The sequence below is a fragment of the Berghia stephanieae genome, chromosome 3 (genome assembly GCF_034508935.2).
Source record: "Berghia stephanieae isolate SIO BIC M18660-M18661 chromosome 3, UCSD_Bste_1.3, whole genome shotgun sequence".
NCBI classification, from domain to species: Eukaryota; Metazoa; Mollusca; class Gastropoda; order Nudibranchia; family Aeolidiidae; genus Berghia; species Berghia stephanieae.
Window position 1 is genome coordinate 25,547,611 of NC_088362.1, and position 15,000 is coordinate 25,562,610.

Below are 15,000 nucleotides of genomic sequence, written 5' to 3' on the forward strand. Positions count from 1 at the left end.
CGCAGGTCTGATAACCCAATTCATTATGGTCTCATTGTTGTAATGGATTTCTCAAAAAAAAAAAAATGACGCAAAATATTGTCTTTTACAACAATGTTAAAAAACTAGGCTCATAAGTTAGTTCGGATGTTAGACCTGCATATACATGTACACGTCGGTCTTGCCTGATAATAGAAAAAAAACCCGTGATATCCCCCTGAGCACCACAAGCAGAAAGTTGTGAATGAATCGTGATGATGGTAATTAAGTACGGTTTGTGTCTCGTGTCCGGTTTCGTTGTTAAACGCCTGGACGAGGCCAAAGTTAAACACGTTTTTACCGTTATAACAGGTGGGTCAAGTCACCGAGACACTACAGGTTCATAACACTTGACACCATGGTTGTAAATATAACATTCCGTCTCAAAACGAAATTATTCCAGCCCTCCCATTGGAAAATCCTACCATTTCCTAGTAAATAAATAGTAAAGAATCTCAAGACACGTCTTTACTGTATCTGCTTTTATTGACACTATGAATCCTTGATTTGGCTTTGAATTCATTGCATATTTATTTTTCACTCAAAATTGATAATTTTTGGATATTGTAAAGTGCCCAGAGCTTGTGTTTTACACGAGAATGAGCACTGTATAAATGTGTATTATTATTATTATTATTATTATTATTATTATTATTATTATTATTATTATTATTATTATTATTATTATTATTATTATTATTATTATTGTTGTTATTATTACTATTGTTATTATTATTATTATTATTATTATTATTATTATTATTATTATTATTATTATTATTATTATTATTATTATTATTATTATTATTAAATACGTAAATTAACTCAGTGCCTTCGTCCTCTTCCTCTCGTGTTCATTGTATGTGTTGTTTGATGCAAGCAAGGTGTTCCAACTATCGGGAGCCTATGTGGTGTAATGGTAGCACGTAGTCTGAAGGTCTGAGGTTCGATCCCCAGTCAAAGTAGACTGATTTTTTGGGATGGTTTCTTTTTTTTTTCTTGTATTTTTCTTTCTTGATTTGTCTGGCACGTTTCATACACACTTGTTCAGATCTTCATCTTAATCCTCTCCTTACCAACTTTGGGAAAATCGTCACATTCCTTACGATACAACCAACATTTTTCTGATTCAAATTTCTTTTGTACATCAAAAAATTAATGAAAATGAACAGTGTGTTGCGAGTATGTCTTGCTAAAGAAATTAAGCATTGGAAGAACTTTACTGCTATTGTTTTTGTGTTGGTTGAGTGTGAAGTTTTGGGGAAAATCCTGAAAATGGCTGGCAAGGAGAGAGTTAATGATACTACCCTTGCAAGGGGTTCCAAACTGACAACAACATTTAACATGTTGGACGAAACATAGCTGTTGTTGATGGTCAGGAACTCATTTTACACCTGAGTACGGTGAGATAATGTGGGTGAAGAGCCTTTACAAGGACTCACTCTCTGCCGTTCAGAGGGGACTCGAACCCACACAATTTTTTCAAAGTCCTTTACAAATCTGAATTTTCACATTTATTGGTCGTTTTAACTTAAAAATTCCTCGTCAGTACCAGAATCTAGGTCACCACGACATAATCATAAAACCATTATGAGGCGTTGGGTCACATTTTGGTCGTCTTAACCGTAAAATCCCTTGTCGGCAACTGGTCACCCCGACACCATTATTGCTATGCGCTTAGGCAAAAACATCATAACATCCGCCAGCCGGATAAAACATACCAACTAACAAACAAACCTATGTGTAACCTTAAAAGTTGATTATCTGATTGATAGAAAAAAAGCAGTCCTTCAGAGTCATTCGGCCCAAGGAGCCGGAGTTTATCCTGGTGTCTATAGTGTGAAACGGACAATAGCAATTGCTTGCTATCCTTTGGATAGGACGCTAGTCTATCGCAAAGCACTTTCCGCCAAATCTAACAGACTCAGCTCCCCATTCACTGCTGGGTGGACAGGGGGAAAGAGATGGGGGGGGGGGGGAGATAAATATCGACTGCACCCGGGATCGATCTCGGTCCCTTTGCATGTGAAGCGAGTGCTCTACCATCTGAGCTATCGTGACCCCCGGGTCGATAGAATTTAGTGACAACTTATCATTCTATCGTTCTGTCTAAGTTAAGAACAATAACAATGAGCGGAGTGACGTCAATTTCGTTCCATCTATACTATGTTGAGACCGGAATTTACAACTGTCGCTATGTCCGAGGTTGTTTGACCACCGGTCTGTGAAATGTCTTGACTGTGCTGTCGTTACTCATTCATACATGATATCAATTATATAGAATCGTGACTAGACGTGATCTTTGGGAAGATGGTCCCTATTTTACGTGTCACTTCTTCTTCTTCTTCTTCTTCTTCTTCTTCTTCTTCTTCCGATCAGAAAGCGAGTATCATACCACTAGACCACATAGCCGCACAGGTCGCAATCAGTGCAGTTTGTACTAGGATATGAAAGGAATTTGTTTGATATTTTCATTCAATCACATTATGCTTTGATGGAAATAGTGACTTGCACTTAGACGTAAACAAGTCAATCAATCAGGGGTTTGAGTCAGACATAATTTGGAGTGTTGAAGGCCAAGCGGTGCAGTGTCTCGTCTTGTGACAAGTCAAGCATTTTTGAACATTTCCATTGACCTTATGTACGGCTATGTGGTCAAGTGGTATGACACTAGCTTTCGGATCGGAAGGTCCTGGGTTCGACCCTCGCTCGGCGCATTGTTGAGTCCTTGGAAAAGGCACTTTATACACATTCTCTCACCGTACTCGGATGTAAAATGAATACCTGGCCGTTAACAGCGTTGTCTCTTTCCGGAAAAAAAAATGTAAGATGTCATGTCTCGTTCTACTTGTTGCTATTTGTCAGGGACCTCTTGGAAAGCGCTTTGAGCACATTTAGTGTATATTGCGCTATATAAAAGCTTCAATTTAATTACAAAAACAGATCAAATGAACGTTTCGGGTTTCCCCTTTATCAACAAAATAGGATGAATGAAAAACCACAGATGAATGAGATAATGTCATTATTTCATTCATCTGTGGTGTTCCATTCGTCCTGTTTTTTTGATAAAGGGGAAACCCGAAACGTTCATTTGATCTGTTTTTGTAATTAAATTGAAGCTTACATTCAATTTCACATTATTATTTATGACAATTTTTGAAGAACGTGGATGGATCCTGCAGTCTGAGGTTCCACCCTTTCCTTTTATGCCTTTTTCATGGAGTTGATTCTCCACTTGTGATATCATTTATTACGGCAAGAGTATCAACCTGATTAAAAAAACAAAAAAACAAAACAAAACAAAACAAAAAAAGAAAAAAATCCCAAAACAAACCGACAAAAAAAAAAAAAACAAAAGAAAAAAAAAACCTAAGCATATATCTATAAACAGTTATTGTTACGAGAACATCTATTTTCACTACTGGTTATTTTTAAATACATTCAATTCTTTAATCTTTAATTTTTTAAAAACTCGTCCAGTCCACAACAAAATCGTTGTTTCCCGTCGTACAAGGTGGCGAGACTTGATACAATTTAATCAGTGTAGTACCAAAACTCTGAAAAAAAAAACCGTATTTAAAAATTTGTCCAGAAAACTCGTCCTCCTAATATCGGTCGAATTAAATGACCCTCATCTTGGCAACAACAACAATAACAAAAAAAGAATAAAATTCTGGGAATTCTCGAAGTCTTAGTAAGTGCCAATTTTGATGGTTTTTGCCAAGGTGAAGGTCATTAAACCGATCGATATTTGAAGAACAAGTTTTCTGGCCAAATGTTCAAATAAGTCTTTTTCCAGTTAATTTGTTGTTAATTATTTTTCAAGGTTGATTTTCCAAAGCTCGTTAAGTGGATTTTTCTACTTTTTGAGATTTTTCCATCTATGAGAAACTTTAATTTAAGCATAAGTTGGCACAAAAATTTCCCTAGGTTTGTGTGAATTTGAAGTATAGACGTCTAAATATGATAAAATAATAGACGGAATCAAACATTGTAGGGAAAATAATCCCCAATATCTCAAAATGGGAAGTTCGGACTTAGGGAGTTTTGGAAAACCTGTCTTCTAATTGAATCCGTCCGTGTATTACATTGAGACATTTAAATCAATTGGCCTTGTCAGTTCTGACACTCGTCTGCACCAATGTCCGGACATGTCATCAGACGTGATGACGGAGTACGTCCGGCTTACAACACAAGGATTGTTCTCAATCTCCCTCCCCCCCCCCCCCACCCAATCCTAACTTCACTTCCCCCCACCACACTCCTCCCCCCCCCCCCACACACCCCTACCCCCCTTCAATCAACCATGCCAAACAGTGCAGGTCATTCATGACCTCCAACACAGAAGACTTTGTTGTCTGGATTGGACAAAATTTGTGGTTTATTGAAAAAAAAATAATTATAAAATTGAGTTTTTATATACCACAATATCGACTAAACGTGCTCAAAGCGCTTTACAAGGGGTCTCTGGCCAACAGAAACACTTAACATGTAGGACGTGGCATGACGCCTGTCAGGCGATAGTACAATTTTTTCGGACAGAGACATCGCTCCGAAAAGCGACCGCGTTTATTGAAATCTTAACGGACACATCGTGGCTCAGCGGTACGGTCTTTGCTTCATACCCGAAAAGTATCGAGTTCGATCACTCACCGCTGCGCCGTGTTGCCTTGAGCAAGTCACCTCGCCCTAGCTCAATTTGCGGCGCTGTACTGAGGCGGACTTCTGGGTTATTCCAGTCTACCAGACAAATTTCCTCTATGGGATGAATAAAGGGAATTTTTAAAAAATTGTCTATAAGAGACGAGAGAGGGAGTACGTGGGAAGGAAAGTATTGGATATGTACAATTAGCGGGGAAGAGGAAAAAGGGACGCCCAAAGACTAGATGGTTGGATAGGGTAAAGGACGACATGAAAGAATTGGGCCTGGAGGAAGATGATGCGTTGAACCGAGTCGCATGGAGATGTGGCATTCATTATGACAACCCTGAAAAAATGGGGGATAAGCTGAGAGAAGAAATGAGAAATCTTAACATAAAATTTTCAGTTATATGTTTGTGAGCTATCGTCTAAATATTGTTTATAAATTACATTGAAATATAAGATAAATATGAACAGTTATATACCCATTTCCATTGATTTACCATGTTCAATGCGCTTCACAATGTTTCAGATATTTCCCTAGCAGACCATATTATGGGACTATAGTATCATTTCTTACAGAAGCAAGCAGGCAGTCACCTGTCCGGCGTCCTTCGTGTGCCCATCACTCTTACAATATCTTTCACTACCAATGATCAGGCACTCATTCACACCTGAGTTGAGTGAACAACAGTTGTTTTGACAGATGTTTAGATTGAAATTTCATCGTATAACTTCTGTTTTACTTAATGTTATGACATGTATTGTCTCAATCTGGTCTTCCGTCAGGTAAACGAGATTCCAAGAATTGAAAGTCAAGAGAGAAAAGTTTACATTTTTGGTTGTTTCAGATTTCAGAGGGTTGATAGACTTTATTCATTCTTATCTTACCATGTGCGGCTATGTGACTTGTCGTATGCCACTCGCTTTCGGATCGGAAGGTCCTGGGTTCGAGCCTTGCTCGGCGTATAGTTAAGTCCTGGGAAAAGGCTAGTTACTTACATTCTCTCATCGTACTCAGGTGTAAAATGAGTACCTGGCCACCAAAAGCGGTGTCTCTGTCGAAAAAAAATTTACTATCGCCTAACAGGCGTCATGTCTCGTTCTACATGTTAGGCGTTTCTGTTGGTCAGGGACCCTTTGTAAAGCGCTTTGACCACGTTTAGTGCATAATAATTGCGCTAATAAAACTCTTTTTATTTATCAATAACTCTTTTGAATTCAAATACAATTTCGTTGGTTTCACCTAAAACTCATTTTTTCCCTCTATTTTGTAGGCTCCGATATGACACCCGATTCAGACGGTGGGTAACATTTATCGCCAGTTAGAGATAAGATGGCCAAAAAAAAAAAAAAAGGAAAAATGGAGTTTATCCCAATTTCTGCCTCATGACATGGGCAATAAAACCTGCTTCCTTTAGCTGTTGCTGTATCTGGACATTGTTATGCCAGATGTCCAAAAAGGGCAATTTGGTGTTGTACTCCCAACGATGTCACTTTGAGCGTATCTAGCCATCGTTAACTTATAAAAATAGAATGAAGTTGACGTCACTCGGGCCTTTGTTATTGTTTTTTTTTTTGCCATCCACGTTTATGAGTAATTATCACTTAACTGTATTAACCAGACTATTAAAGTTCATGGTTACGCAGAGTTTTGTGTGTTGGTCCATTATACTTCCGGGTGGCAATGTTGTGAACTTCTTAGTCAAGCGCATACTATCTATAGCCTGACACAAGAACCCTCTAGGACTTACACGTCATTTTAAAGGTTTGTGCAGCGTATAGATAGTATGCTCTTGGCTAAGAAGCTCATAACATTGCCATCCGGAAATATAACGGACCAACACACAAAACTGTTAATACAGGTCAGTGAGCATTACTCATAAACGCGGATGGCAAAAAACAATAACAAAGACATGAGTGACGTCATCTTCGAACTATCTATAGATAGAATGCGCTTGGCCAAGGAGTTCACAACATTGCCATCCGGAAGTATAACGGACCAACACACAAACTCTGTGTAACCATGAACTTTTATAGTCTTTTTAATACAGTTTAGTGAGAACAACTCACAAACGCGGATGGCAAAAACAATAACAAAGGCCTGAGTGACGTCATCTTCGAACTATCTATAGTGAGTTGTCGTTAGTAGAGCTCAAGGAAACAAGTGATTCCATTGGTTGAACTATTGAACTATTGAATACAGCTCACGATTTGTTTTCTTTTTACGACCAAAGACATTTCTTTTGACGTCATTTTTTCCTCAGTGTCAGGCTATAGATAGTATGGGTTGACGTCACTCAGGTCTTTGCTTTTGCTTTTTGCCATCCGCGTTTATGAGTAATTATCACTAAACTGTATTAACGAGACTATAGACGTTCAAGATTACACATAGTTTTGTGTGTTGGTCCGTTTTACTTCCGGATGGCAATGCTGTAAGCTTCTTAGACAAGCGCATACTATCTATAAGTTAACGATGGCTCCGCTTTGAGGCTGTTCTGCCATGTCTCGATCTAACCCTGATGCAGGTGGACCAATGTTTTCTATTTCATATTTTGAAACCTGGAAAAGGGGTCTTCAATAATTTTTCTCCTCCTTCGGGTATTTTATTTGGGGGGGGGGGGGGGGGGGGGGGGGGGGGGGGGGGGGGGGCGGGGGTGCCATCCACCCCTTCATGCCATGTCAAAGTCAAAATGATCATTTTGTGGAATCCACGTGGCTCAGCGGGAAGGTCTTTGCTTCGTACCCGAAAGGCAGATACCGAGTTCGATCACCCGCCTGTGTGGCCTTGAGCAAGTCACCTCGCCCTAGCTCAATTTGCGGCGCTGCACTGCGGCTAACGCCTGGGTTATTCCAGTCTTCCATTGGAATAGACCCTAGAGAAAAATTTCCCCAATGGGGTGAATAAAGGGAATTTTATTTTATTCTATTTTACTGTAAAAAGTCTTTCCTGATTTGAGTCGTGTGGATTTAGGAGCAGTTTTTAAAAATCATTTTTAAAAAAGAGAGAAGTTGCTTTCGGTGTTGGCTGATAGTTGGGGTTGTGAAAATGTCGCATCTTCTCGATATGGGTTGGCTGAGTAGAGAGCGGTGGGGCTGCCTGAGCCCTGTGATCGTAAAAATACGAACAATACGAACGAATGAATGATAATGGAAAGGCTTCGGATTGGAACAATACAGACAATGGGCATTTCGGGTACAAAACCTTCGTCAGCACAACAATACACAAGTTAACGTGGAAAACAAATACAATAAAATGCAGTATAACTTGTGTTGTCTGTACTCAATGGTGGTTGGAGTGTGAATGGGTGGGTGGGTGGGTTGAGGCAATGGCACTCACCACAGACCGCCATGAGGGCGGTGGACTTTTGGGTGCTTGAGGTGATAGTCTTCGTGGAGTTATTCCCGTACGATGGATCACCATACAATATGGTCGAACGCTTGTCGGCATTATGATGATGGTGATGATGATGATGATGATGATGATGATGATGATGATGATGATGATGATGATGATGATGATGATAATAATAATAATAATAATAATAATAATAATAATAATAATAATAATAAATAATAATAATAATAATAATAATAATAATAATAAATAATAATAATAATAATAATAATAATAATAAAAATAATAATTTAAAAAAAATAATAATGATAAAAATAAATTTCTAGAGAGCTTAAGCATCCACTTAAAAGTCAAAAGTGCTCTACAGCGCTTCACAATTAACTCAAACGCACAACCAACCACTCACACACACACACACACACACACATACTCACACACTCACACATACACACACCCACACATATGTATATTGAAAAAAAAAAAAGAATTATAAAATGCCCTGTAAAATAATAATTCCGTCTCAAGGTTGCGTTGACTTATGCGGAAGAAAAAATAAGCTTGAGTCTTTATATAGCGCAATATCAAATAAACATGCTCAAATCGCTTTACAGGGGTCCCAAGTCAACAGCAACAATTAACGCGGAGGACAAGACAGGACAGGACGCCTGTTAGGCGATATAACATTTTTTGTCAAACATAATATACAACGCTGCCAGGTACTTATTTCACACCCCAGTGTGAGGAAAGAGCCTTTTCCAAGGAATCAATGATGCGCAGTGAGAGGGACTCGAACCAGGACCTTCCGACCTAAGCATGGAGCTCGGAAAGAAATCAGGCTTAACTGTCGATGTCAGTTTGGATGATTTGAGTAGGAATTAGTTCTTCAGAGTCTTTAGACTCAGAGAGCCAGAGTTTTATTCCGGTCTCTATTTTATAGCGGCTATGTGGTCTTGTGGTACGACACTCGATTTCGGATCGGGAGGTCCTGGGTTCGAGCCTCGCTCGGTGCATAGTTGAGTCCTTGGAAAAGGCTCTTTACTCACGTTCGCTCACCATACTCAGGTGTAAAATGAGTACATGGCCCTTAACAGCGTTGTCTCTGTTGGAAAAAAAACCCTGTAATATCGCCTAACAGGCGTCATGTCTCGTTCTACATGTTATGTCTTTCTATTGGCTATGGGCCACTTGGAAAGCGCTTTGAACAGGTTTATTGGATATTGCTCTATATAACAGCTTAAGTTATTTTTTTTTAATAGCGTGAAATGGACAATAGCAATTGCTTGCTACCCTTTGGATATGACGAAACCTAGACCGCATCCGGGATCGATCTCGGTCCCTTTTGCTTGTGAATCGGGTGCTTTATTTACCAACTGAACTATCGGGACCCCGCTAAGAGATGAGTGCCCAATATAAAACTAATTGATATCGTTAAAATAAGACAATGCATTTATTTCTAGATACCATGGATTTTGCTGGTACATTTGTTGATTTTTAAGGTTGCGCACATATTTTCTTTTATCTAAATTGAGTGTCTACTGTTTGGACATTAATAATACATGCAATAAAAAATCGCGAATTTAAGAAATAAATCATTCTATATCTCGTCCCACATATTACGTGTACCCTCTTGTAAAACGCTTTGAGCACAATTTAGTAGATATTGAGATTTATAAATATTCAAGGTTTTAAAAAAATATTAAGTTTTATCTTCAATTTCAATTATTTGGTTTATTTAGACTGGGGGTCCCGATCGTTCCGTAGGTAGGGCACTCGCATCACACTCAAAGGAACCGAGATCGGTCCCGGGTGCAGTCTAGATTTTTTCTGACCCCCCCCCCCCTCTTGTCCACCCAGCAGTTAATGGGTAGCTGGGTCTGTTAGATCTGACGGAAAGTACTTTGCGATAGATTAGCGTCCTATCCAAAGGGTCGCAAGCAATTTCTATTGTCCGTTTCACGCAATGGAAACCGGGATAAACTCCGGCTCCACGGGCTTGATGGCTCTGAAGGACTACTTAGTTATTTTTAAACTCGACGTTTTGCCTGCGTTTTTGACACTAAATGCATGGGTGGGCTCAACAGCGCTCTTCCATCTGGCTCGGTTTTTGGACGTCTTCGTTATCCGGGCCCCTTTTGTCCGGCTGCCTTCAACTTACACTCAATGCTGCGTCGTCATGTTTCCTCTTTCACTGCTTTGTTTCTTGTGGACTACAGGGGCCGCAACAGCACTCTTCCATTGACTCTGTTTTTTTGTGGTCTTCCTTATCTGGCTGCCTTCAACTCAGACTCAATGCTGCGTCGTCATGTCTGCTTTAGTCGACCAACCCTCCTCTTTTCATTGCCTTGATTCCTTGTGGACCACAGGGGCCTCAACAGCATTCTTCCAGCTGACTCTGTAGTTTTTGGTGGTCTTCCTTATCTGGCTGCCTTCAACCGTAGCCATCGTTAACTTATAGTCTGACAATGACCAAAAAAAATGACGTCAAAAGGCCAGTCTTTGGCCATAAAAGAAAACAAATCGTGAGTTGTATTCAATAGTTCAACCAATGGGACCACTTGTTTCCTTGAGCACTACTAACGACAACTCACTAGGCGGTGCAAAAACCAAATAATGACGTCAAAATGCCAGTCTTATTGGGTTTCAGTGCCAGGCTATAACTTAACGATGGCTACGCTTCAACTCAGACTCAATGCTGCGTCGTCATGTCTGCTTTGGTCGACCTACCCCCCCCCCCCCCCTCTTTCATTGCCTTGATTCCATGTGGACGATAGGGGCCCTCAACAGCACTCTTCCATCCGACTCTGTTTTTGGTGGTCTTCCTTATCTGGCTGCCTTCAACTCAGACTCAATGCTGAGTCGTCATGTCTGCTTTGGTCGTCCAACCCTCCTCTTTCATTCATTGCCTTGATTCCTTGTGGACCATAGGGGCCTCAACAGCTTTCTTCCAGCTGGATCGGTTTTTTTTTTAGGTCTTCTTTATCCGGGCCCAGGTTTGTTCGGCTGCCAACAACTCACGTTTCAATGATGCGTCGCCATGTTTGATTTGGTAGAACAACCCTCCTCTTTCCTTGCGGGTTCCAGTCCAAAATTTTTGTATGAATTAATTGGTTAGGATAAAAAAAATTATTTTAAAAAAAAATCCCTTTATTCATCCCATAAGGGAAATTTTTTCTCTCGGGTCTCTTCCAAAGGAAAACTGGAATAACCCAGGCGTCAGCCGCAGTGCAGCGCTGCAAACTGAGCTAGGGAGAGGTGATTTGCTCAAGGCCACGCAGCGCAGCACCGGGTGATCGAACTCGGAACCTTTCGGGTATGAAGCAAAGATCGTTCCGCTGAGCTACGCTACCTCCTAGCCACGCGTGTTGATGATGGTGATGATGTTGGTGACGATGATGAAGATGATTGCGATGAGGATGATGATGATGATGATGATGATGATGATGATGATGATGATGATGATGATGATGATGATGATGATAATGATGCTGATGATGACTATTTGCACATTTTTGGTAGTGGGAGTATTTTTATTGATCGATAAATCAAGTGTAGGTTTTCTGGCCAAAACTTTAAATAAAAAAAAAACAACCCACAAAACTGAACAACAAACAAATAAAAAATAAAAACAAAACAAAGTCAAAACAAAAATAAACAAAAGATAATAATAATAATAAAATTAAAAACAAAAAACAAAAAGAAAATCAACGACCATTGAAAGGAAGTTGAAGTTACCCCCCCCCCCCCCCCCACTCCCCCAAGGAATAAAAAACCCAAAACAAAAACAAAAAACAAAAAAATAAAGATGTTTCGTGTTATTTTTCAGAATTTCGATCCCGAACTAAAACACGATACATAGAAACATCCTAGAAATGCATCCTAATTCTTTTATTGCCCATGATTGTGTAATTTGAATATTGATATCACTCCATGATAAGTCATATTAACACACACACACACACACACACACACACACAAACATACACCTATTCACACATATAATTACACATAGTTACGCACACACACACACACACACACACACACACACACACAGACACAAAAGCGTGTCTGACAACAAGCAACAACATCCTTCTCTCTGTTTTCTAGGTATATTTGTCACTGTCACAGCGCGCTATTTCCGTTCATCTCTATCTCAGTGTGCAAAGTTGTGCGCACAATACACACATCTCATAACATGTCCTCCACCCCCTCCCCCCCCCCCCCCCCCCCCCCCAACTCCCCAATTCAATCAACCCCCCCCCCCACCGCCACCGCCACCACGTCCACACCCCGGCCCCTCCCCCCTCCAGGTAAGATGGCTGACCATCTTCAAAGCCAAAAAGGCCCTACCTATAAACAAGTATCTCCCCCTTGTCCTAGGTGAGATCAGTCTAGCCCAGGCTTGAACGAAGAACGTGGTGGTTGGTGTTGGCAGGCTGGTAGAAAGGCCCGGGAACCACGAGACGATCAGCAAAAATTCATTCATAACTTTACAAACGTGTTTGTTTACATCGGTAACCATGGTAGTCGTGGAGTTTTTGAACGAAGGAAAAATGGTGATTTCAAACGGATTTCACAACGCCAAGGACGCCATCGCTTCTGTAAGAGATTTTGACTTTTATTGTTTGTTTGTTTTATTTGTTTGTTTGTTTGTTTCTTTTGGGAGACGTTTACGCTCATCAACTTCCACCAAAATCTATTTTTTTTTTGGACGTATTGGAAGGGTTACTCACACCAACTTTCAACAAAAACCTATTATATTAGTTTATATACATAGTATAATTCAGTTGACTTAAACATCATCAATTTCTGTACGTTTTTATATTAAACCTCACATGGCTATTCAAAAAGCTACTACATATTTGCTCACTCATTTATTTGACCCTCTCCTTACCACCTACAGCAAAATCGTCACATTTGTTACGACACAATATCCATTTTTCTTATTCAGATTTATTTTGTACATCACAAACTTTGAAGAATGATCTTTGTTTATTTAATAAGAACATAAAGTTGTTGTGTAGAGAGATTGTTTGAGTTTAAAAAATCAACTTTTCTGCTAGGTAAACCTGCCATTTTGGGAAAATACTGAAAATGATCGTAAGGAGAGAGTTAATCACTCATCAATTTCTTTCTGTGTTTATATAGAATCACATAATGCCCGTTCCAAAAGTTTATGAAAAAATGGTTAATCAATTGGATCATTCATTTTTCTCATCATTACTTGAAATAATAATAGTTCTTTTATAGCGCTAAATGCCGAAGCCTCAAAGCGCTTTACAACGTTATACTAATCAAACCATTAATACACTCGTACCAAGCCAAACAGACACACACAAGTCGCACACAATAAGTATGCAAGTTTTACAAAATGAAATTGACATTCAACAAAATGGAATACAAAAATAAAACGTATAATTTAGATACTAGATAATCAATAAGAAGAAAATGCCTAGGATAAAAATTTCTGGAAAAGATGAGTCTTTAGTTTTTTCTTTAAATTTTCTACGCTGCCCGAGAGCCTTACTTATTCATCCATCTATTTACCAAATACACACAGAAGGGCCGTTCCTAAAGTTTGTAAATAATTAACCGTTAGATTATTCACTTAGTTTATTTATCCTTATTCGTTCATTTATATAAGTTTTTATACCAATATCTACATAAATGTAAAGCGTTTTAAGCACGTTTGGTTTATATTGGGCTGTAATATTGCTCAAGCTTTTTATTTTTTTAAAAACTAACGTGTTTATATTATACCCACAAAAAGGTCTCTCTAAAAACCGCCATTATAAGATTCTTTTACGATTTGATCATTTACTTATTACATATAATATACATTCGTTTTTTCATTCATTGAAATACTCATAATCAGTATCTTCGTGTGTCTATATCGAATCTATAACATGTTCTGTTTCAAACATTTTTTCTTTAACAATGAATAGTGTTGGGGATGAAAATTGTTCCGTAAAGCCCTTGTTAATTTCTTGTCAAAAACCACAGAATTGCTAGAAAATCTAAAAATTATAAAACTATTTTTTTTACAGATTGATATATGAGTAAATGCAAACCTTATCTGAATTAAGGGTAATTTTATCATCTGTTGACTCATATGATTATTTATAAAATCTGCTAGGGAATAATGATCGGTCATTAATTTGACGTTGGGAGTCGCTATCTCGCCGTCCTGTTGCCAGATTAATTTACGTGCACCTACAAACTATATGACTGGCCCGATTTTGATTGTTGGTGGCTCAAAATATTTGTCTCATTCTGTGTTAATTTCCACACAATACAGTTTATTAATGATAATCAAAATAGATGAGCGCCTCTTCGTTATAGCATGTATTTCCCTGGAAACATTGCGGGCTAATCACTAGTTTATACAGTTTATAACGTGTAGAAATCTGATTGATTCTAAAAGTAATTGTAAACAGAATTACCGGGGGGGGGGGTTTGTTCACTTTTTTCAGAAGGGTGCAAATATAATATAGCTATGAGAAAAAAAAATTGACCAATATCTGACGTATCATCATTTCCATTCAGTAATTCCTTGATTTTGATATGACTCAGGTCATGCTGGTAAAAACAAAAACAAAAAAAAAACCTTTAAAACGTGAGCTTTCATATAGGGCAATATCCGAACCCATTTATGGGCCTAGTTTAACATTGTTGCAATGGACACTATTTTGCGACATCTTTTGAGATTTTCATTACAACAATGAGCCAATAAGAAAATGGGTTATCAGACCTGCAAATAAATGGACGTCGGTGTGAATTTTTTGGGGAAATTCCTGAAATTGTCTGGTAGGAGAGAGAGAGAGAGAGAGAGAGAGAGAGAGAGAGAGAGAGAGAGAGAGAGAGAGAGAGAGAGAGAGAGAGAGAGTGTTAATAAAAACTATTTGATTTAATGGCCTTTTACCTCACATGACGTTTCATAACTCATCCAGACCTTCGCCAAGCGCTGAAAAAGTAAGTTATGCAAG

The 15,000-nt window shown here is 38.9% G+C and overlaps 1 protein-coding gene across 1 annotated transcript in view; it reads left to right on the plus strand.

Annotated features, from left to right (window-relative positions):
* Nucleotides 1–12,388: 12,388 nt before the first annotated feature.
* LOC144967425 (uncharacterized) overlaps nt 12,389–15,000 on the plus strand; it is a 34,026-nt gene continuing 31,414 nt past the window's right edge. Inside the window, exon 1 of the mRNA XM_078904603.1 lies at nt 12,389–12,615. Within this exon, the coding sequence (XP_078760729.1) occupies nt 12,535–12,615 (81 nt within the window). The 5' untranslated portion in view covers nt 12,389–12,534. The remainder of the gene's footprint in view (nt 12,616–15,000) is intronic.